Genomic DNA, 22,029 nt, shown 5'->3' on the forward strand with positions numbered 1-22,029 from the left:
TATTCTGCCAATGGCCCTTGAGTTCAGATTGGACAATGGGATGTGGACCTGATGTGGGACTTCAATCCTCCTACTGGATACAGAATGGTTTCTGGGTCTTTCTGAGGTCTGAGTCTTCCGCGCTCTGGGGAGTAGCTGATTCAGTCGGCTGAAACATTTGGAGCCTTGATTTGGAAAGTTCCTAAATTTAAAGTGTGCGTGCCTGCTCACTCCCCTGTGCCTGAATTTCTAGGAAATTTTTTGTAAATCTAAATGTGTTACAAGGCACGGAGCGGCATTTGCCCGTTTGGAAAATGAGAGGCTAGGCTTAGTCATTGAAAGCCAAGCAAAACATGCAACCTCCTGATTTGTTTGTTTGCTAAAAAGGAAGTAATGCATTAAAATAATTGTACATTAATTACTAAATGACAGTGGAACTTTGGTGAAATTATATATTTCAATTTCATTAGCAGAACCAAACGTAAAACATAATGCCAAAAAATTTACATTGTAGTAAATTTAAAGCACATAACTAGGCCTCTGATTGGGCATCTTAGTACAGGAGTCGGTCATAGCATAGCCTTGAGTGTGAGAACCTGTTTCTGTGATGCTGATTAGGGCCAGAAAATTGCCTTGCTATCAAATCCAGGAGGTGTAAGCAAGTTTATTCTCAATCAATTCCCAGCAGAGTGAATAAGGATTGGCCAACAGATCCATTCTAACAGGAAATCCCAAGGAGTGGACACTGCCCAGAATCTTCCTGTCCCTAGCTCTAACAGATGTGAGGAATGGGAAGCAGTCATTTATTCATTCAACAAACATTAGTGTTTGGTACTAAGCAAAACATGAATGTAGAAATTAATAAGACACTGTTCTCCTCACAGAGCTCATTTTCCACTCAGGGAGGCAAGCATAAAGAGATAATTAATTCCAGCACAAGGAAGTCGGTGTTAACAACAACCATTTCTAGATTTTTTTGTGTGTGCATTAGAATCACCTGAGAATCGTGATTAAAATACACCTTCCGGACCCTGCCCCCAGTGCTGTCTCTGGAGGGTCTGGAGTGTGTCCTTGATTTTCCCCATAGGATTTCAATGCAGAGCCATTCTTTAAAAATCTCTGGTCAGGGATGCACACTGCAGGAGTAGCTGTGTCCATCCATTGGGACAGCTGTAACAAAACCTCTGGACGTTGAGTGACTTCAACAACAAACACATATTTCTTGCAGTTCTGGAAGATTTGCAGCCCAAGATCAAGGTGCTGGTGGATTTGGTGTCTGGGGAGGATCTGCTTCATAATTAATAGATGGCCATTTCCTCCCTGTGACCTCACAGGGCAGAAAGAAAGCCAGAGGACTCTCAGAAGTCTCATTTACAAGGTCACTAATCCCTTTCAGGTTCCACTTCCAGTGCTGATTTCCCTCCCAATGGCCCCACTTTCTAGTACCATATATTGGGGGTTAGAGTTTCAACATACAGATCTGGGGGCACACACATTCAGTCCATTATAAACCCAGCCAAGGGCATCATCAGGAAGGCTTCCTGGATGGGGAGGCCACACCTAAACCAGGGTCTCAAGCTATGATCCCGTCTATCTGCTTCTGCCACCATCCTGTCCACTTTTTAAGGTCAGGCGCCATGATTTTTGGCTCATCCAGCAAGTAGATGCATGTAAATGAATTGTAGATGGATAAGTAGGAATCATCCCAGGAATGGGGATGTGAGAGGGGCAGGAAGCCAGGCAAGTCAATCCGAATGCTGGAGGTCCTGCCGACAGGTAAGAGGGCAGAACCAGAAGCAACAGGTGGACTGGTGGCTTAACTTTCAGGTTCCCGTGTCAAGGCCATTTCTACACAGGATCTGGAAAACCCAACACACAGCGCCTGGTTTTCCAGCTGCTCAGCAGTTCCTTTCCTTGCTTAGGGGAGCAGGAATGGAATTCTTTTCTCCATGGAAGTGAGGCTTAGGTGTCCCCCAGGTTTTGACTGCTTGTGCTCCCGTTAGCACGGGCCCCTGAGAACTGGCCATCGGTCGTAATTTGTGCAATGTTATTTAAAAGCAACGTTTTTATTTTTATTTCCAACCACTCCAATACTCCCTGGCTCATAGTAGAAGGAGGAAGACATTCCGGAAACATGTCATCAAGAAAGCCAATAGAAACCCACTTACCTGCTACTAGGGACAGCGACTGTCAACATTTTCAGTCACGTCCTTTCAGTCCTTTATTTTCGATGCACATAGGTTGGAATGATACGAGGTTTGCTGTGCGGAACCTGCCAATTCAAGGCCCCTGGGGAAGGTGGGACGGTGACAAGTGTGAGCATCTCCAAGCGGCCGAGTGCCATGAAATCCACTGACCCTGGCTCTGCCTCTGCCCCTCCAGATGGCCTGGTAGACTGCCTGGACCCCGACTGCTGCCTGCAGACGGCCTGTCAGAACAGCCCTCTCTGCAGGGGCTCCCGGGACCCCATGGACATCATTCAGCAGGGCCAGACGGAGTGGCCAGCTGTGAAGTCCTTCTACGATCGCATCAAGCTCCTGGCAGGCAAGGACAGCACCCACATCATTCCTGGAGACAACCCCTTCAACAGCAGGTAAGCACTCTGTGTCCCCACAGGCTGCTGCCATCACCAGCTCCCCACCCCCCGCACTGGGACAGGGGGAAGTGCTCCTCCCTTTCCATGAGCCCCGTTGGCCTGGAAATGGCCCAGTTGAGGCTTGCTCCCTGCCAGGCTCCTAGAAAGCCCTTCCCTCACTCCAGGCTCCAGCAGAGAGCCCGGTGCACGCTGTAGGACTTGGCCGCCTTCGATCCAGAATTGCTGGAGATAACCTGTGGATTCCCCCGTTTTGAGATCATTGTTATGATCTATTATTTTATGACACTCTTGTCATTCTTTTAAATCTCCCTTTACAATGCCTCTGAGAGTGACTTTTTGTTTGAGCATTGCTTAAATAGTTCATTCAGTAGAGGCTTTTTGACAGCTGTTATTAAGTTGATAACATAACCTATCATCCTGGCATCTTGGAGTCACGATGATGCCAGTGGGGAGGATGTATTGAGCACCTAGGACGAGCCAGAGATGTGCCGATGACTTCGATGCTCACGGCAGCTCCACCCCTGGCGTCTCCTCGTGGCCCATTATGGGCAGGGGCCACTCATTCTCGCCAGTCTGTCTTTGCTCTGGGTTGCTGATTTGAGGTTTTATGAATATTCTAGGGTCAAATTCTGAATTTATTTTGTGGCCACCTTGGCCCTTCCCTTCAGGCCAGGACAAGTTGGAACTGTGCCTCGAGAGTAAAGGGAAGATTTCACCACGAGGCACCTCCCAACCATCCATCTACCTTCTAGGTACCTTCCTTCTCCCATGTGCATCCGAGGGTAGAAGGAAGGGACAGGAGGGGCCTGGCTGGACACGATTGATCTCTGTCTCCATGGGCCCAGATCCCCATCTGGTGGTGTAAGACATGGGGCAAGGTCTTCTTGGTGTTACCCCGCTCCATCTCTGTGCCCCTTCATGAGGAAAAATCAAAACTGCTGGGGTCCTCATCCACAAAACCTCTAGCATCTAGGAACTTGAGCGAAATGGTCCTGATCCCTTGTCCTTCTGACAGCCCCCTCATGCACCATTCTCTCCCACGCCCCACCCTCCACCTTTCTTCTCTATTTCTTTTTCTAAATTTTGAATTTTTTTTTGGTTGACATATACTAATGGGACATATTTGGTACATATTCTTGGGTTGTAATGTAGCATTCTGACTCATCCGTACGTTGTGAAATGATCGAATCTGACAAAATAGAATATTCATCACCTTAAACATTTGTCATTTCCTTATGGTAGGAACATTTAAAACCCTCTCTTTGGGCTATTTTGCAATATAAAACACCTGACTATTGCCCAGTCTTGTGCCCCTCCTATGCAACAGGACACCAGAGGATATCCCTCTGAAATGTACTGCCCTCCTCTTCCCCTTCCTCCTCCTCCTCGCCCAGCCTACATCCTCAGGAAGGCCTGTTTCTCAGGCCCAGCAGGACGGGGAATACTAGACTTCACTTTTCACAGGAGCTTAATTGGTGATTCTCTTGGTACTCCCATTTTGGACACCATGGGGCCATGACTGTCCCCATGGGAGGAAACACCATGGGGAGGAGGAGACACTATGGGGCCATGATTGTCCCCACCCTTCTAGACTCTCTCCCTGAGAGTCTAGCCTCGATGGCACAGGAAAAGGTAGGAGTTGGTGCAGCCCATTCCGCAACCTCCTAGAATCCTCTGGAAAGTTGGGCTGTCCCAGTTATCGGCAGCCATTTTGAATAGACTGCTAAACAAAATCACCTTAAGTCAACAACTTCAGCTTCCCTGTTCTGACGTCACCAAACATAAAGTAGAAAAATAAATAATAATGCAAGAGAAACGGTGATCTCCACCCTCTTCTCTTTCCACCCTGACACTTCCTAACTGTGCCACATTGGGCTCATGAACCTCATTTTCTAGATGAGCACCATTAGAATAGGTATCACATTCTACTCACAGTATGTTGCTGTTTTAATAGAAGAATAAATAAACAATGAATAAATAAATAAATAAACAAACCACAACTCTCTGACCAAAAAGGAAGTGTTTCCTCTGCTCCCTAACTCCTAACTCTGGGAGGGTTTCTGAACACATCCTCCAAAGACCCCTGGTCAACTTCCATCTGCTCCCTAATTTACATTTCATTATTTCTACCCTAAATCCTGACAGTCTCCTTTTCATCCTCTTCCTCCACCTATCCCTTCGTAACTTCCTCCTCTCCTCCCCAGCAACAGTTACCATTGCCAAAAGGCATCTCAAGTGAGGGCCAATAGGCAGGGGGGCAGGCAGGGACCCCAAAATATATTCAGGGGATTATCCCAGCCCAGAGATCTGAGCAAAAGGAAGTTGCCATGGAGAATTCTCTGGAGCTCTGATGATCCACTCCAGCTTGTCTGCCCAGATCCACGCAATACCAAACTGTACTCCAAGGCGCAGGTCGAAGTTCAATAAGCATGTGGATTTCAGTACCTCATTGCCTGACAAATAATGAAGGACAAAGCCAGGAGTAAAAAGGAACTTAATTCAAGACTTCTCAAAGGCGTTCCCTGGATAATGGCAGACAAAAATAACTAAAATGCCTTGACTCCACCACTATAATTTATAGAGCGGATCTCACTATCTAGATAATGTGATAATTGTTACACATCAATAATCATAAATAGAAATGAACTGATAGCATGTCTTAGCTGAATCTTTTCTGCAAATTGGCTGCCTGGAAACGATAGAAAGCCAGCAACAATGAAGAATTAGAAAAATAGAAGGGTAGAAATCTCAGGCAGCCCAGCCCCTTTTATTCCTATGGTGCTCTGCACAGTCTTGTGCTACAGGACTGATTTTTTAAAAAAAAATAGCAGTTGTAAAAAGAAATTTAAAAAAAAAAAAGGAAGGGGGGAAGAAACCCACTGTGGAATGTACTTCCGATTTTGTTTTCTTATCACAACCACTGTGTACCTTGTGGTCATCAACACACATCATCGATTTTAAAATAGTGTCTGGTAAGGCCTTAAAGAAATCTAAGTCTGAGCTAAGATAAGAAAATGGAATTGAACAAAAGGATTATTTTCATAAATTAGTTTTCTACTTTCAAAAGACTCTAGCATTGTGGTTGGAACTAGCTAAAAATGAGATTCATTTGTTAGGCAGCCAGTAGCAGACAATTAGAGCTGTCAGTGGAACAGTCTAAACACCCCTGAGATCGTCAAAGGGTTGGAGTTGAACAGTGGGGGGTATTACTAATAGAAAGAGAGATGCTTGGAGACAGCCTCCCTCCAGTTTGCAGGACACTTGGGATTGCAAAAGTAAATGCATTCCAAAAATCTTGACAAGATTCTGGCAAAGAATGGGTCAGCTTGATTGCCTACTCCAGAAATTGGGAGTGTGTCCAGGAACCCGGGAGCCTGAGAACCTCTTTGCTTTCACCAAATTGCCCTGTATCTTCAAGGGCAAGATGTGGAGCTTCTCATTGTCTCATTTCTCCATGAAGTCTAGAGGATTCAGGTGACAGGAGACATGGCTCTTCGTAGAATACAGGGTGAGCGCCCCTAAACCCAGAGTTCAAAATCTGAAATGCTCCAAAATCCCAAATACCTTAAGCACCAGCGTGGCCTGGTGAATGTGTCTTTTGTTAAGTACCCAAAGTATGGCTTCCCTAAGTGGGAAGTTCCATATCATGAAACTTTATTTCATGCACAAAATTATTTAAAGTATTGTATCAAATCATCTTCAGGCTATGTATATAAGATGTATATGAAAGCATAAATGAATTTTTGTGTTGAGACTTGGGTCCCATCCCCAAGATATCTCATTATGTACATGCAAATATTCCAAAATCTGAAAAATTCCAAAGCCTGAAACTCCTCTGGGCCCAAGTATTTCAGATAAGGAATGCTCAACCTATATTGTAGCATCTCTATGGCTGGGTGCAGGGTTTCCCAGAGGAAGTTGGTTGGAAATTGGCATTGTTGGGAAAATTCTAGTTACTGTGGTCTGGAAGGAAAGAGCTTTCCCTAACATCAGGGAAAAAAAAAAAAATGCGAGTGTCAGATTTCAACCACCCACCCCCCAGGACAGTTGGAACTTGACATGAGAAAAATATGTAGCTACATGTAATCCAGAATCCAAGCTATTTTCACCAGAAAGAAATATATCTCCAATGTTCTCTTTTCCTCAGGCTTTTATAGATTGGGAGAAATTTTGCTCTTGGAGGGCAGCAAAAAACTATGTATGTGTACATCCCAGCCTCATAATAAAACCTGTGTGCGCTGCCCTGCGCCCCGGACTCCCAGCCCGGAGGAGGAGCGTGGCATGGCCTTGCTCCAGCACCAAATTAGGAAATGAGCAGCCAGATGGGGAAGCTCTCACCCGAGCATAATGCTTCGTGTGCCAGGCGAAAGCATGCACGTGAGGGATGAGGGCAGCCTGGAGCCCGGGCCAAGCAGAAGCCAGACTGCATCAAGCAGTGGAACCCAGCCAAGGCTGGAGAGAAAGCACACGGGAGACCACTGTCCAGCCCCGGGATGGGCCAGGCTGCCCGAGGGATTTCACCTCGAATGTCAGAATTTTTGTTCTTAGGAAAAGCAAAACATTGAGACTTCCCCTCTGCCCATCCCTCTGTGCAGACATGGTCAGGTGGAGCTAGAAATTCATGTTGAAGGCCTTCTCCTTGCCTGGGGACCAGATGCAGATGAGGGAGCAGTAGCAATAAGGAAAGAGAACTCAGCACCCCTTGATCTGTTTCTCCTGCATGTGGCTCAAAGACCTCTGTTTCTTTCTCTCCCAGCTTGGTATCTCTCATCCGAGGCCAAGTAGTAACTACAGATGGGACTCCCCTGGTCGGTGTGAATGTGTCTTTTGTTAAGTACCCAAAGTATGGCTACACCATCACCCGCCAGGATGGCACGTAAGTAGCACTGTGGGCTGGGACCTGTCCAGGGCTGAGTGCAGAGGCGGAGAGCCATGGTGCAGTCAGCTTGGGTTTATGTGGCTCCCTGTGTGAGGTGGCCACCAGACCAGACCTTCAGAGAGGATTCCCCCAAGTCACTCCATGCTTTCCTGTGTGGTATCCCAACCAGAAAACAAATGCTGTTCTGTGTGTGCTGGGGGGTGGAGGCAGATTCTAGAAAGAAGGTGGTTTCTTAGAAACTAACTCCGATTTTAAATCAAAGGCAGTGCAGGGTGACAAGAATCCACACGACACAGCGTCCTGTGGTGATCCCCTTCTGCTTTCATCTGTGGCTCTAGGAGCTGTGTTGTTTTCGCTACAGTTTTGAGGGGGTGGGCTGTAATCAGAGAAGTCTAATTAAGTACATTTAGCAGTCTCCCTGCTGTGTGAAGGAGGCAACAGTCCCCAGTGATCTTCTGATTGAGAACGTGCGCCCATTCACCCCCACCAAGAAGAAAGCTCTGTCTCTGCCTGAACCTGCTGGGCACCGAGTCAAAAGTTAAACACACGATAAGAAAATAAGAAGTCTGTAGGAAGGGGAAAACACTGACTCTGCACTGGAAACTCGAGCACACACACAGCTGTCCTAGCCATTCCAAAGGAAGCAAGCGTCCATCACTGTAAACCTGATGCAGCACTTTTTCTATAAAACCAGACTCTGAGAAATCCTGGGAATAGCGTGGGAGGTAAGAACTGTGAGCTTGGCTTTCTCTGGCGAGGAGTCTAGTTATTCCCTACTGTCCTATAAGCCTTGCAGACAGTTTTAAAAACCACCAGCCTACAGTAGATCCACCTTACCATTCCAACACTGAGACCCAAAGGAGGGGTCTAAGGATTCACATCCAATCCTCAGTACCAGTGTCCAACTTACAGTGCCTTACATCCCAAGCACATCATAAGTTGAAATATCATAAGTCAAAAATGCAGGGCTGGGGCTGTGGCTCAGCGGTAGAGCACTTGCCTAGCATGCGTGAGGCACTGGGTTCAATTCTCAGTACCACATATAAATAAATAAAATAAAGGTCCATCAACAACCAAAAAATATATATATTTTTTTAAAAGAAGTTTAGTTCAGATATCAAAAAATAAAGAAAGTGACATTTTTAAAAAATGCATGAATTCTACCTGACCTACCAAACATCCCTGCTTAGCGACATAGTGCGCAGCAGGTTGTTTGCCCTAGTGATGGACTGGGAACTATGGCTCCCTGCCACTGCAAGTGCGGGACTGTTGGACCTCACGTTGGTAACTCAGGAAGAGATCAGATGTGCTTAGAGTTTCTACTGACTGCAGATCACTTTCATAGCCTTGTAAAGCTGAAAAATCATAAGTAAAAACCAACATAAGTGGAGGACCAGCTGCAGTCATTAACTGTCTGGTAGCTCTACTAGGAGGTTTCTATGGCCAAATCCAATTATTCAAAAGCACTGGAATGGTTACCGGATACTGCACAAAGATCTTTGGGGCCTTGTTCATTCTTGGAAGTCAGTGCGGCGTGAAGAACTAACAGCCTTGAGGCAATTCTGTAAAGTCCTGTGAAACAGCACAAGACACTTCTGAGTCCTCCCTCTGCTGTCTGTCCCTTCCACTCCCCTGTCCCCTCAGATGCTCCCTGACTAATTAGGGTCCAAATCCACCTCCAAGATCATCTATTCAAACTCCTGGATCAGTGCCTCTTCAGTTTGCTCAGGTTGAAAAGCCGTGCAAGTCCCAGGCCGTGTTTGGGAATGCTCCAAGGAATCCCACAATCTGTTATAAGTATAGCATGGGCCACACTCTTCCGCTGATTCTTTCTTGCCAGTTAGGAACCATGTTGCTTCGAGGCATTTGGGTCTCTTGTACAGCTTAGGCAAATCCTTCCCCAACAGCGTGCATACCCAGGAAATACATATATAAACAAATTCATATGTAAACTGTCATACTAAATGTACTGTGATATTGACCTTCATATCTATGTGGTCCTCGGTCATTTATTTTACATCTGTTAGAAAACAGCAATTATGTTACCAGACTTGGATGAAGCCAGTCATCAGTGTATTTTCACTCTGATTCAAGCGGTAGGGATTCTGATAGAAGCAGGATGGAAGAGCTGCTTTCTGCAAAAAAGCTGAAGATTCCAGAGGAGAACAGCCGGGAGTTGGAGGCAGGGTACTCTCTGTTGACCTCCTACCTTTCTGTGAAATGGGAAAAGCAGAGCTTTTGTATTTTCATCCCCTTGGTGGGTCACCTCCACCCAGATCATCAGGAACAAGCAGGAATACAGTGAAAGAATCATTGCCAGAGACAGAAGCAGAATGGTTTGGCTATAAGCATGGTGCTGTGAGCCCCTGCCAATGTCCGAGCATCACGTCACTGTCACCACACTGTCTGCTGAACACTTCTCTCAGCCTTGCGCTGTGTTAAGTGCTTTACACCAGAGGTCAGCAAACACATTCTGCAAAGGGCCAGGGAGTAAATACTTTAGGCTTTGCTGGCCATGTGGCTTCTGCTGCCACAACTCAGCGCTGTCACTGTGGCAGGAAAACAGCCATAGAGGTTACATAAGCAAATGAATATAGCTGCGTGCCAATAAAACTTTATTTGCCAAAACAGGTGGTGTGAGCCAGGCTCACCCCACGGGACATAGTTGGCTCGTGCCTACTCTGGGGTCTTCATATTTTAATCTTTTTCTTTAATATTCTTTAGTTGTAAATGGACACAATATTTATTTGTTTGTTTATTTATTTATTTTCATGTGGTGCTGAGGATCAAACTCAGTGCCTCACACGTGTGAGGCAAGCACTCTACCACTGAGCTACAGCCCCAGCCCAATGTTACATTCTTTTAGACACCACGTGTCAGTATCATTATTCCCATTATACAGATGAAGAAACTTGGGCTCAGAGAAGATTATTAACTTACCCATAGCATCTCTCAGAGAACCCATTTACCTGTCTCCAGGTTTGACCTGATCGCCAATGGGGGTGCCGCCCTGACCCTGCACTTTGAGCGAGCCCCCTTCATGAGCCAGGAGCGCACCGTGTGGCTGCCGTGGAATAGCTTTCATGCCATGGACACCCTGGTGATGAAGACGGAGGAGAACTCCATTCCCAGCTGTGACCTCAGTGGCTTTGTCCGGCCCGATCCAATCATCATCTCCTCCCCTCTGTCCACCTTCTTCAGTGCTGCCCCTGGGCAGAATCCCATCGTGCCTGAGACCCAGGTAGGAGCTGCGGGCACCAGGGTGGGACGCTGGGTACTTCCTAACCAATGCCAACCAGCCGCCTTCCTCCTGTCACACCTGTCTTCCTGAGGGGCCCGAAACTAATACTAAAGGAGAGGGAGCACAGGAAGACATATAGCACCACCAACAGAAGTTTGAAGCCCTCCCGGATGGTGTTTGCAGATAGTCACTCAAGGCTTTGGCGGTCACTGGAGCTATTCATAAAATAAAAACAATATACATACGTGCAGACCACCTGCAAATTGCTTTGATTCCTGTTAGTCAGAGAGATCCATGATAAGAGGCGCTTTAATGATCTACATCGGTGTTACGACACAGGGCACATCATTGCCTCCCTGTTGCTTTACACTATTGTCACTGGAAGTCGCAGGTTCATATAATTACAGCCTCTCGTGGCCTCCTTGCATGCAGCCTGCAATAAAGCCTGCTGTTCTTATTTACATCTTTTGCCAACAGTGTGGTTTTCTAAAAGAAACGCAACAGTGACCAAGAATAATTATTAATCCCAAAATCATAACCTTAGCCCCTTCTCTCCGTGGCGTAGGATGAAGTTTCGGTCGGTTTTCTTTTCTTTTCTTCTTTCTCTGCTGGGGGAAGTGGTTTCATGCACCCACTTTCGGTGTGGGACTTTGGGAGGCAGCGCCAGGTTGCAGACAGTCTACCTCCAGAGGTGTGTTTGGGAGAGTCCAGAAACCAATTGCTTTCCCTCCAGGTTCTTCATGAAGAAATTGAGCTTCCTGGCTCCAATGTGAAGCTTCGTTACCTGAGCTCCAGAACCGCAGGGTACAAGTCACTGCTGAAGATCACCATGACCCAGTCCACCGTGCCCTTAAACCTCATCCGGGTTCACCTGATGGTTGCTGTAGAGGGGCATCTCTTCCAGAAGTCCTTCCAAGCATCTCCCAACCTGGCCTACACCTTTATCTGGGATAAGACAGATGCCTATGGGCAAAGAGTATATGGACTCTCAGATGCTGTGGGTAAGTTTTCATTTCAACCACGTACTCATTCACGGATTTTGATGTGTTCATTCTGTCACTATTTATTGAAGTTCTAGTGGATGCCAAGCACTATTCTAGTAGATAAATACACAAAGGTCAATAAGACAGACCAGGTGCCTCTTCCATGGGCCTTGTGCTCTAGTGGGGGGGTTGAGGTATGAAACTCAGATCAAATGAGGCAGTACCAAGAGGGTTAATAAGAAGATAAAAATGGCCCATGCTGGGGAGAGGACACCTCCCTGGATGGGCATTCAGGGAAGGCTTCTCAGCAAGGTGACATTGAAACACAGGCTTGAATGACAAGAAGGAGCCTTTTGAAAATCAGAAAGAGAGCACTGCAGGCAGAGAGAAGAGTGGGGTGTGTTAGAGGACAGAGAAGGCCAGTGAGGTTGGCGTGCAGTGGACCCGAGGGATATTGGAAGTGAAGGGACAGAAGCAGACAAGGACTAAGGCACGTTCCTGAGAGAGCGCTTGCAAATGGCACAGGATATGTGGTGGGATAAGGCCTCAGGACTGCAGGTCTGAAAGCCTGGTACTGTGTTCCAAGGCTTTGTTTTTTGAGGGAATCACACGCTCCCCACTTAGGAAAATTCACCCTAAGAAAAGGGTCCTGTGGTTACCGGAGATGTACATGGTGGAATATCTACCTGGAATCTTCCCGCTTGGGAAAAACCATATAGGAATTGATTAAAACCCAGACTCCTGCTTTCTTTTCACCGATTGATGTGTGGTTTTCAAGAACCAGAAGTCAAGGACCAAAACCACAGACCAGCACACTTAGAAATGTTCCCTGTAATTCATTGGCAGCCAGTGTTATCAGCCATTCCCTTTGTGCAGAGGGCAGTGTGCTAAGTCCTTGGTCTTAGGTGACCTCTCAATAGCCCAAGTGGACTTTACCGAGATCCCCACAAGGCAGAGGAGAGACTGCCAGAGTTCTCTAAGGTCCTGAAGCCAGCAGGTCACACGTGCTCAGGATGTGGCCCTGGCAGTAGGCTTCATCAATGAATGGAGTTGGTAATTGAATGAAGACAGTAGAAGTTATGGGAGAACCTAGTACATTTAATATAAAGAACACCACTAGCTAATCAGAGACGAATCATACCTGGCTTTAGCCAATACCAACAAGGAGACTGACTATGGCCATACACCCCTGGGTGCTCCAGCTGTGCCCTTATGCTGTGATGATTCTTGTTTTCCCGTGCCTTCAGTCTCCCCCTTACCTCTTGGGTGTTTCTAAAGCACATCCCAGAGATCACGTTCTCTCATCTGGAATACTGTAGAATGCATCTCGAGAAAGCATGTGGAAACCATGACAATGTTATCACCACAAGTCACAATTTCTTAATGTCGTCTAATAGCCTGCCATGATTCAATATTTCAGTTGTCTCCTAGATATCATAAAACATTAAAGATTTATTTGTTGAATCAAGATCCAAAAGGACCCACTTTTTGCAATTGGCTGGTTTCTCTTTACTTGTTTAAAATTTTAAGTCTCATTTTCCAACTTTCTCTTTTTTGCACCTCTATATTTCCCAAAGACCCTGAGTTGTTCGCCTGTAGGACTTCCCAAAGTCCATTTCCTGAAGTGTGTTTCCGTTTCCAGATTGCATGATCGTGGCCGTTTAACCCGTTCCTCTGTCCCCTATAAACCTCCTGTAAATTGACAGTTGGGTCTTGAGGTTTGATTTTATCTTTGGTAGGACAGCTTGTCAGGTGGTGCTGTGTCCTTAACACCGGGAGCACGGGGTTATGTGTCCTTCCTGATTTCAGGAACCACAGATGGCTCGTGGCTTAAGTCTTTTAGGTCATTAGGGATTGTAAAATGATATTTTAATTCTGTCATTACTTTTTCATCTATTATCAGAAATGTTTTGACACAGGGATGCTTTCTCATTAACTACTTAATTATTTGAGGCAGAGTTCCAATAGGAAAGAAAGAGCAAATGCTTTCTTCCCTTTATTTACTAGTTTTCCATATACTCAGACAGTTCATCCTCCAAGGGGGGTGGATTAACGTTTTTTAAATAACTTTGTGAACTCCTGGACTGAAATGTTGCTGCTGTTTCAATTTGTTAGAGTCCCTATCCTGACTCATGGTCAGCAGGTCCCACTTTGGTCACTGGGAGCCTCTTCACACTGACTCCAGAATCCTTTGAGGTGACCCTAGTGGAGTCTGACTCCTCCCTCGCTGTCTCCCAGGGTTACATGGTCTGTTCTCTCTTGCTCAGCCTCTCTCCAGCCATCTCTGCAGGGAGCCCCGTTTCTCTCCAGCGAGGAATAATATACCAAGGCCACCAGCTGGCCTCAGCAACCCTGTTGGCTTCTGTGTGGGTCCTTGTTTCACGCATTTTCAGAGGACAAACTAGGAAATACGGGAGGGAGGTGTTTCTTCAATAAAATGCGCCCTCCGTTCTTATCGACCCTTCCATATCTCAGGATTTTTTAAAAGCTGCAGAGAATCCCCAAAGGTGATACACATAGTTAAGAGTCTAATGTACTAGGAACAGCAATAATAACAATGCCTTATATTTCAAGAGCAGTGTTCCAATTAAAAATGCACAGTTTCTCAGCCCTTTTCGTGTGTGTCCTTACTACAGCTCTAAGAAACAGGGGCTTTACTTAGCCTGCTGGACTCATGGGGAAAATGGAGCCTCAAGGCATAAGGCTAGAACCCAAATAAGATTAGTGTCCATCTCTCCTCCTTCTCCCATTTGTCTGTGTAGCAAATCAAGTGTTTTATAGCCAAGTTTTGGGATCGTGTCCCCCAGTGAACTTCCATATACCCAGCAGGCTGAACCCCTTATTAGTGGCACTTTCTGGCATATTGAGTGAACATACAGTCATCCCTCAGGGTCCACCAATTCCCAGTCCACAATACCCCAGGGGATCTCAAAACCTGAGGGAGGATGCTTGAGTCCCTTTAATAAAGCAGCACGGTGTTTGTATATAAGCTTTGCACATCTTCCCATCTATGTTAAATCACCGCCAGATTACTTATAGTACCTAATACGATATACATGCCATGCAAATAATTATTAGACTGTATTGTTTGGGGAATAATGACAAGAAAAAATTCTGTACATGTTCAGTACAGACACAATTTTTAAAAACTGTTTTTGGTCTGTGGTTCATTGAATCCACGCATACAGAACCCACAGGTACAAGAGAGGCACTGCTATACAAAGTGCCTCAGCTTACACAAGCTGTTGCCCCTAGAGTCTCCATATCGATGAGCCACTATGCTTCCAAAGGCCTTTGTCCTAGGGGGCAAAAATAAATAGCAATAGATATAACACGTATATTCCCCAGACATCAGCCGAGAGACAGTCTCCTACCCATCTCCGAAGGAGCTTCATTCAGCACCAGGGTTTTAAAGATTCCTCTCTTCCATCCACATCACTGGGGTCATTTTTGAAAGCCTGTTGTTCATTGCAGAGGTCTTTCCCTCCCCACAGAGTACAACTGTGTAAAGTTTCAAGGTCAAGTTCAACTCGAAATCTGAATTTAATGGAATCACAAAGACAAAAGCAATCAGCCTGCCTCAGAGTGAGTTTTGGGGACAGAGTCTGTATCTCATGAACATGTGCTCCTTTTCTTTTTTTACTGGGGAGCTCTGGAGTAATCAAATGGACTCTCTTTTCTCCCACTCTGCCCACCCTTTGTCCTGCAGTGTCTGTGGGCTTCGAATATGAGACCTGCCCCAGTCTAATCCTCTGGGAGAAGAGGACAGCCCTCCTCCAGGGATTTGAGCTGGACCCTTCCAATCTCGGTGGCTGGTCCCTGGACAAGCACCACATCCTCAACGTAAAGAGTGGTATGTGAGCACATCTCCTATCCTACCTATAGCCTTGTGTCTTTTCTGGAACATTCTCACCAACCTTGACATTTCAGGGAGAGCCCTTCTCCTTCCCTCCGCCATTTTTCAGGGGCCAAAAAGAGGTCATAGGTTTCTTTACTTTCTCCTTTTAAATGTCAATAACATTGGGATGGTTTGTTACCTCATACTTCTTCAGTTGTCCCTACGAACATTCTCTTACCCCGTACCATAGCATTGGGGGGTTCTCCTCCCACGGAAGCTCTCTCATCCCCATGAAGACATGGAAGAACTACCAAAGGAGAGGTTTCCTAATTTTTCTCTTCTCCTGTCACTTCCCCTCACCTTTAGTAGGCCAATTCAAGTGTCCTCCCCAGAAAGCTGTGGTGACCTCTCCACTTTCCCTCCCCTCCCCAGGAATCCTACACAAAGGCACTGGGGAGAACCAGTTTCTGACCCAGCAGCCCGCCATCATCACCAGCATCATGGGCAATGGCCGCCGGCGGAGCATTTCCTGTCCCAGCTGTAATGGCCTTGCAGAAGGCAACAAACTGCTGGCCCCCGTCGCCCTGGCTGTGGGGATCGATGGGAGTCTCTATGTGGGCGACTTCAATTACATCCGGCGCATCTTTCCCTCTCGAAACGTGACCAGCATCCTGGAGTTACGGTAAATAAACCCACAGGCAAACTTCTTGTGCTCCCGACTGCCCCAGAGTGTCTCTGGGTGAATGGCGGCTGCACTTGGGTTCTCCATAGAATATAAAGTCCATGTGCTCCAACATCTAGGCCTAGAATGAACTAAGGATTTGGGGACATGCTTGGTGTATCTAAGACACACCATACACAGATTTGATAACTATTGTCAACAGCTGATTTACCACCAAGGGTATAACACCTTTTCGTCTCCAGAGGACACGGGGTAAAGGACCAAGGTGTCTTTTATTTTTGTGAAGTTCTGTAGAAGACTCTGATGCACATTGAAGCTTGAGAACCACTAACATTCATTGGCTAGTTCATAAATTTCTATCGAGTGCCTCAGTCCTTGAGTTCTCTATAAATTCTCCAAATGTCTGCACATTCGTGAGGATAGGAGGTAGCACAATTTCATCAGGGCTTGCTAGGTAACTTTCTTCCCTTGGTAGATGTCCTCCTGGTCATTGCTTCCTACTAAGCCTGAAGTATAGACTCCTCTGTGCTGGGAAAATACTGACACCCTACCCCTCAAAAAAGCCCATGAAAATATGCTCTTCCCAGGATAGTTGGTTCCAGGCCCTCAACCCCAAGGAAGAACTGTAAAATAGAGGGAGAAATGGGTCTGTATACACCAGGAGCCATGAGAATAGGGGAAAACACAGAGGGGAGTAAAGTCCCAGCTGTTACATTTGGAGTCCACTCAGGAGCCTCAGAAAAAAATCAATTGTAGACAAATTTTAAATAATGATTTCAAGTATTACTACATGCTTTAAGAGAAATCTACTAGTGTAAGATCTAGGACATGGTGCGGTCAGGGGAATTAGGAGGCTGAATGGGATATAGTAGCCAGAGGAGCCTCTCATCCTAAGTGGCCTTCAGTCTGATCCCCAAATAACAAGGTCAGCCATAGGGAGATCTGGGGGACAGCATTTCGGGCAGAGAGAAGTTGTGTAGAAGCCCTCTTGCCAGCCAATAACCTGGTGTATTGAAGGGACTGCTGACAGAAGTCCAGTGTGGCTGGGTGATGGTGAGCTCAGGGGAGCATCCTTGGAGGAGATCAGAGAGGTAGCCAGAGCACTGATATCTTGGGGACTTCCTAAGCACATGGACAAGGGCTTTCTTATTGGAATGGGCGGCTACTGAAGATGGAAGCAGGGAGTGGGATGGAGCTAGGAGAATGGGACTGGCCTGTGCTGGTCTCTGAGGGCCTAGAAGGGAGGAATCGTGGGCTCAGAGAACATGAGAGGTGGGCACCTGGGGAAGTCCATGCAGTCCAAGCTGAGTTGGAGAGCCAAAGAGCCACCATAGGAGAAACACCAAAGTGGAGGAAGAGGGGGTAGCATCCACGAGATGAGCAGAGTGAGAGGGAGGCATGGTGGAGGAGGCTGCATAGCCAGCCCTCAGGCCATCCCTGCCAACCCCCCAAAACACTTCCCCACCCCTCGCCATGGAGAGCCCCTTCCCAAGATTTGTTTTGCATTTTCTGGCCCAGATAAGCCCTCCTCTTTTCAGGCCTTCTGTGGAGGAGGCAGAAAGGGAAGGGTTGGATGATTTAATGTGGCATTGCTACCCTCCACATCTGCCCTTCCTGTCCTGCCATAGATCTTCCTACTCAAAGCCAAATCACCCTCTGCCTGGTGCATTCTTACCTCCAAACCTTGACTGGTGCTACCAGCTCAACCCAAGTGTCATGTCTGCTGACCTAGCTCAACCCAAAGTGTCGTGTCTACTGACCTACCTCTTCACATCCATCTATGAGGTCCACATTGAGGGGCCACTCTCCCATCAAGCCTGATTGCCCTCATAAAAATAATTCTCACCCTCCTCTGGGTCTCTTAATGCTCTGAGTTTTTGTTAGAGTTGATACCACTTACTACCTAGGTATGCAGTTGTGTCTAAGTCTTAAGGCCTGGTGTGTGACCTTCTGTAGCGCAGATGTCTTGGTCACCTTCGCCCCTTAATGCCATGCCCAGCCTACCCTAGGTGCTCAAGACAGGAAGCATGAGTTAAAGAACCAGTCTTCTGCTCCTTGTCAGAACTGGTCTTTGATTCCACGTCTCTCTGTAGAGGCCACAGTATCAAAGGGACAAGCTAGTGGCCCAACCAGAGCAAACCACACCACACTCACCTGGTGACAGGGAGGACAGCTGGAAGGAATGTGGCTCTCAATTTCCCTGGACAGCTGTGTGGTTTGGTTTTTTCCTTCTTTCGCTGCCTCTAGACTCGTTCTTGCTTTCATCAGCCAGGAACCCAGAGCTGATTAGAAGTTGAGCTTTTACAAGAACACTGGTTTGATTCTTCTCCTCTTCCCACTTACATACCTGAAAACAAAGGGCTGTCAATCCCCTCGCTTCAAAACAGAAACCAGCAAAGGGAGGGGGGGAGGGAGGAAGAGACCTGTCTTGCTTGTGTCTTGTCTCCATTGTGAGTTGGCAGCTGAATGATTCAATTTGGGGACTCAGTGCCCACCCCATCCCCTTACCCACCCCAGAGCTTAGCCTCAGGATTGGGATTCTGTTTAAATATTTCCATGCTCTCTCGCGCTCCTCACCCTTCCCCTATTCCTTTACCTGCACAAAACATATGAGGGCAGAACTCTACACACTGGGTAACTTCTGCTGGTAGAAAGAGCCTTCTCTTGGTAAAGTGGTTACCACCTATGTGCTTTGATTTAGCATATTTTCAACACCCTCTCCCCAAAAGAGTCTTGAAGTCCCACCTTTAGCAGTCCCTTTCCGTTCCTCTAATTATCACCCTCCCTAATTGGTCCTTAGGAAACCTAAGGACTCAGGAGAAAGGTACATTTTCCAATCACTCACATCTTCGGGTGACTTTCTCTCATAAAAGAATCCTTCTTGTCTGTCTCCCAGTTGGAGACCATCTTAGGACTGGGACCCCCCATAAAAGGCAGTAAATAGGTAAATAAGTAAGAAGTGGGACAGTGCTTCTCTACCTTTTTCTGATGTGGTCCCTTATTGTGAATCTAAGAATCGCACTTATTCTTTCATGTTTGGAATTCTTGAATTATTCTTTTTATTTTTCAAACATAAATTTCTGTTATAACATTCAATAGGCTTTTTTCCATTGAAACACCTTCTCCTTGCTGACATTCTTATGGTGCTGTTAGGGTGGGGCCAGGGCTTCTCTGCCTTAGGGAAAATCTACAGAGAAGGGAGTTGTCCCAGCCAGATGTGGTCAGGCTGGAAGGGACCGAGATGTGGGAAAATGGGAAGGGGGGGCAGGAAGGAGGGCAAAGACCATGAGAGTCACCAGAGAGAAGCTGAGCACCAGGGCAGGCTTCCCGGGTGGGACCGAATGTTAGGAGGGCTGCAGTTAGAGATGCAAGTTTGCTCTGCCGTTGGGCTGAGAAGTTAGGGGTCAGGCAGGGAAAGATAACAAAACATGCAGTCCAGAATAATGTAACCACCAGGACGCCGTAAAGTTTTGGATAGTACTGGGCACCATTCTCATCATCAACAACCTAGATTTCTTGGTGCCTAAAGCCAATATAGTTTCGGGGTCTCCTTCTTTTAAAAATAAAAGAAGCAAGGTTATTTAGGATGAAAAAATGAAACAAATGACAAGTTTGGTTTTTTTTGTTTTTTTTTTTTTAGAAAACAGCAATCAGCACACACATCCCAAAATTCAGACAAACCACCTCGTATTTTTGTTTTCACCTATTACATGTTCATGGGACTTGTTTTCCTACACTTTTTAGCTCCCTACTCCTTGACTGTCTTTTAATAAGATAGTTATTTTTTTTAATTATATTATCTGCAGAAAGGATAAAAAGATATTCTAGTCTTCCCCCCCACACCCAGTGTGGCTGATCAAAACTTGTTCCAGATTATCAATGAAGTAGGAAGCTTTCTTTCATCTTGGCCATTGATTATTGGTAATGTGAAAGTCATAAACTTTGGGGGAAAATTCTATGAAGCTTTCTCTATAGCATTCCTGGGCATTTCAAGTTTTCTTGTGCAGTGAATAATCGAAAGACTCTTCGCATTGATGCTCACTGACCATTGTGTCATCGATGTCCTTGTGGTATTGGAATTCTACACTGGGTGAGGCTGCAGGAATAAACACAGTAGGGCAGAAGCATTCCTGAACGCCATTCTTAGACCAGAACAACTAGCAATAATTTAACTAACAATTTAACTAGATGCTAAATCGCATCCTTCTAAAGCTAAACCAACGTACCCCAACTCAAACTCCCTTGAATTAGAACACCAACACCACCACCAAAAAAAAAAAGCCTGTGGCCAGTCCAGCTCTATCTGACTCAAGCAACAAGAGTCTCAGCTAATTATAACTCTGTCCTGAGCAGAACTCCAAGGCTCAGAGCTAGTCCCAGGCAGGGTTTGTCCTGCACTAAAGGTTAAAAGCATTTGCAATCCAAGCTTCCTGGGCTCAGGAACCCATTTCCCCAGCCCCTCACTCTCTCCTGGATTCTCTGCTAAGTATCTGCAACACAGAAATGAGTAAGTCCCATCCTGTTCACAAAGAAGTGAGGAAGACAAGCACACAAACATAAATCACAAGACAGTGTGATGACAACTTTGTGAGACAGGCTGAGATGGCAAGGAAAGACCCCCCACAGGCTTGGCAAAGGGGTCATTGGGACTCTGCCGTGAGCAGACATGATCCATCTCAATTCTTAAATCAGAGACACCACTTTGTCCTCAGAGGGTACATCTAAAGGGCGTATTTGTGCTATTGAGACTGCACACAGAGCCAAGGCCTGTCCCCTGTAAGTAGGGCATCTGTACTCATCTACATAGGCTGACTCAATGATGCTGTAATTTTGGTGTGTTGCCTGCTAAGCACCCAACCTGTTAATGACCCTGGACCAGAGTAGCAGTGACTTCATCTGTACCCAGAGCTCATATCCATGTGATCATTCGGACTCTCCGCTCTCCAGGGACTTGATCCCATACCCCTTCCTTTGTCCTTCCCCCAACATAGATACTATATTAATCAACTTAAAGCAGATGTTCTCGGGAAAGAAGTAGGTCAGGTCTGCAAACCCAAATCCCATCCAGTCTTTTCACAAAATCTTGACTAAAAAAAAAAAAAAAGTGGAATTGATATTTCAATAATTAAGAGCCAAATATGTCTACCACTGGTGGCAGATAACATTTCACTTTCATTAAGCAATATAAAATAGACGCGAGAATTCCCGGCTGCCACCCTGACACACCAGGCTTTGCAGAATGAATCTTAAATTGCACTATGTCAGTCAGAGCTCAGGAGTTATCAGCATCATTTAATTAACTTTTTTTTTTTAGCAAAAACTAACACGTTAGAATAAAATATAAAAATGTAATCCCTGTGCAAACCCACCACTAATGATGGCCCCCGGCAGAGGCCCGGGCTGCACCTAAACAGGAATCAGGGCATTGAACTCTCCGTGTGCCTCCCCTGAAACCTCTTCCCTTTGCTGGAAGGGAACGAAGGGTCAGGGGCTCCTCCACCTTGACCCAGAAGCCTCAGGAATGGGGAGCAGCTTTCCTGACTCCTCCTCTCCCTGGTGTTAGTTTTCAGCCAGTTTCCTGTTGAAATCGAAATATTATTTTTGTTCTTTAAAGAAAAAGCAACAAAACTTTTCCTAGTTCTTCAAAAATGAATGGTAAATGGAGTCTTTGGCTCCGATCACAAGAGGAGGTTGGAGCCTATGAATTTCATTATGACCGTAGTGGCAATATTGGGTGTTACTGTGAGAAAGAAGGCACGTTTGGGGTCTCACACATGCAAGTGGAATACGGGGAGGAAGGAGGCAGAGAGCAGAGATAGGAAATGGTTCTG

General features: G+C 46.2%; 1 protein-coding gene across 18 annotated transcripts in view; it reads left to right on the plus strand.

The window, feature by feature from the left end:
• The window catches only part of Tenm2 (teneurin transmembrane protein 2), a 2,558,256-nt gene that overhangs the window by 2,494,595 nt on the left and 41,632 nt on the right, over positions 1 to 22,029 (plus strand). For 17 of the 18 annotated variants that reach the window (XM_078052148.1, XM_078052158.1, XM_078052210.1 and 14 more), the window contains 6 exons: positions 2,362 to 2,572; positions 7,332 to 7,451; positions 10,434 to 10,695; positions 11,429 to 11,696; positions 15,388 to 15,531; positions 15,949 to 16,198. In XM_078052148.1, the coding sequence (XP_077908274.1) occupies positions 2,362 to 2,572; positions 7,332 to 7,451; positions 10,434 to 10,695; positions 11,429 to 11,696; positions 15,388 to 15,531; positions 15,949 to 16,198 (1,255 nt within the window). The remainder of the gene's footprint in view (positions 1 to 2,361; positions 2,573 to 7,331; positions 7,452 to 10,433; positions 10,696 to 11,428; positions 11,697 to 15,387; positions 15,532 to 15,948; positions 16,199 to 22,029) is intronic. The other variant, XM_078052196.1, reaches the window with a different exon arrangement.

Source organism: Ictidomys tridecemlineatus, chromosome 1 (genome assembly GCF_052094955.1).
Source record: "Ictidomys tridecemlineatus isolate mIctTri1 chromosome 1, mIctTri1.hap1, whole genome shotgun sequence".
Taxonomy (NCBI): domain Eukaryota; kingdom Metazoa; phylum Chordata; class Mammalia; order Rodentia; family Sciuridae; genus Ictidomys; species Ictidomys tridecemlineatus.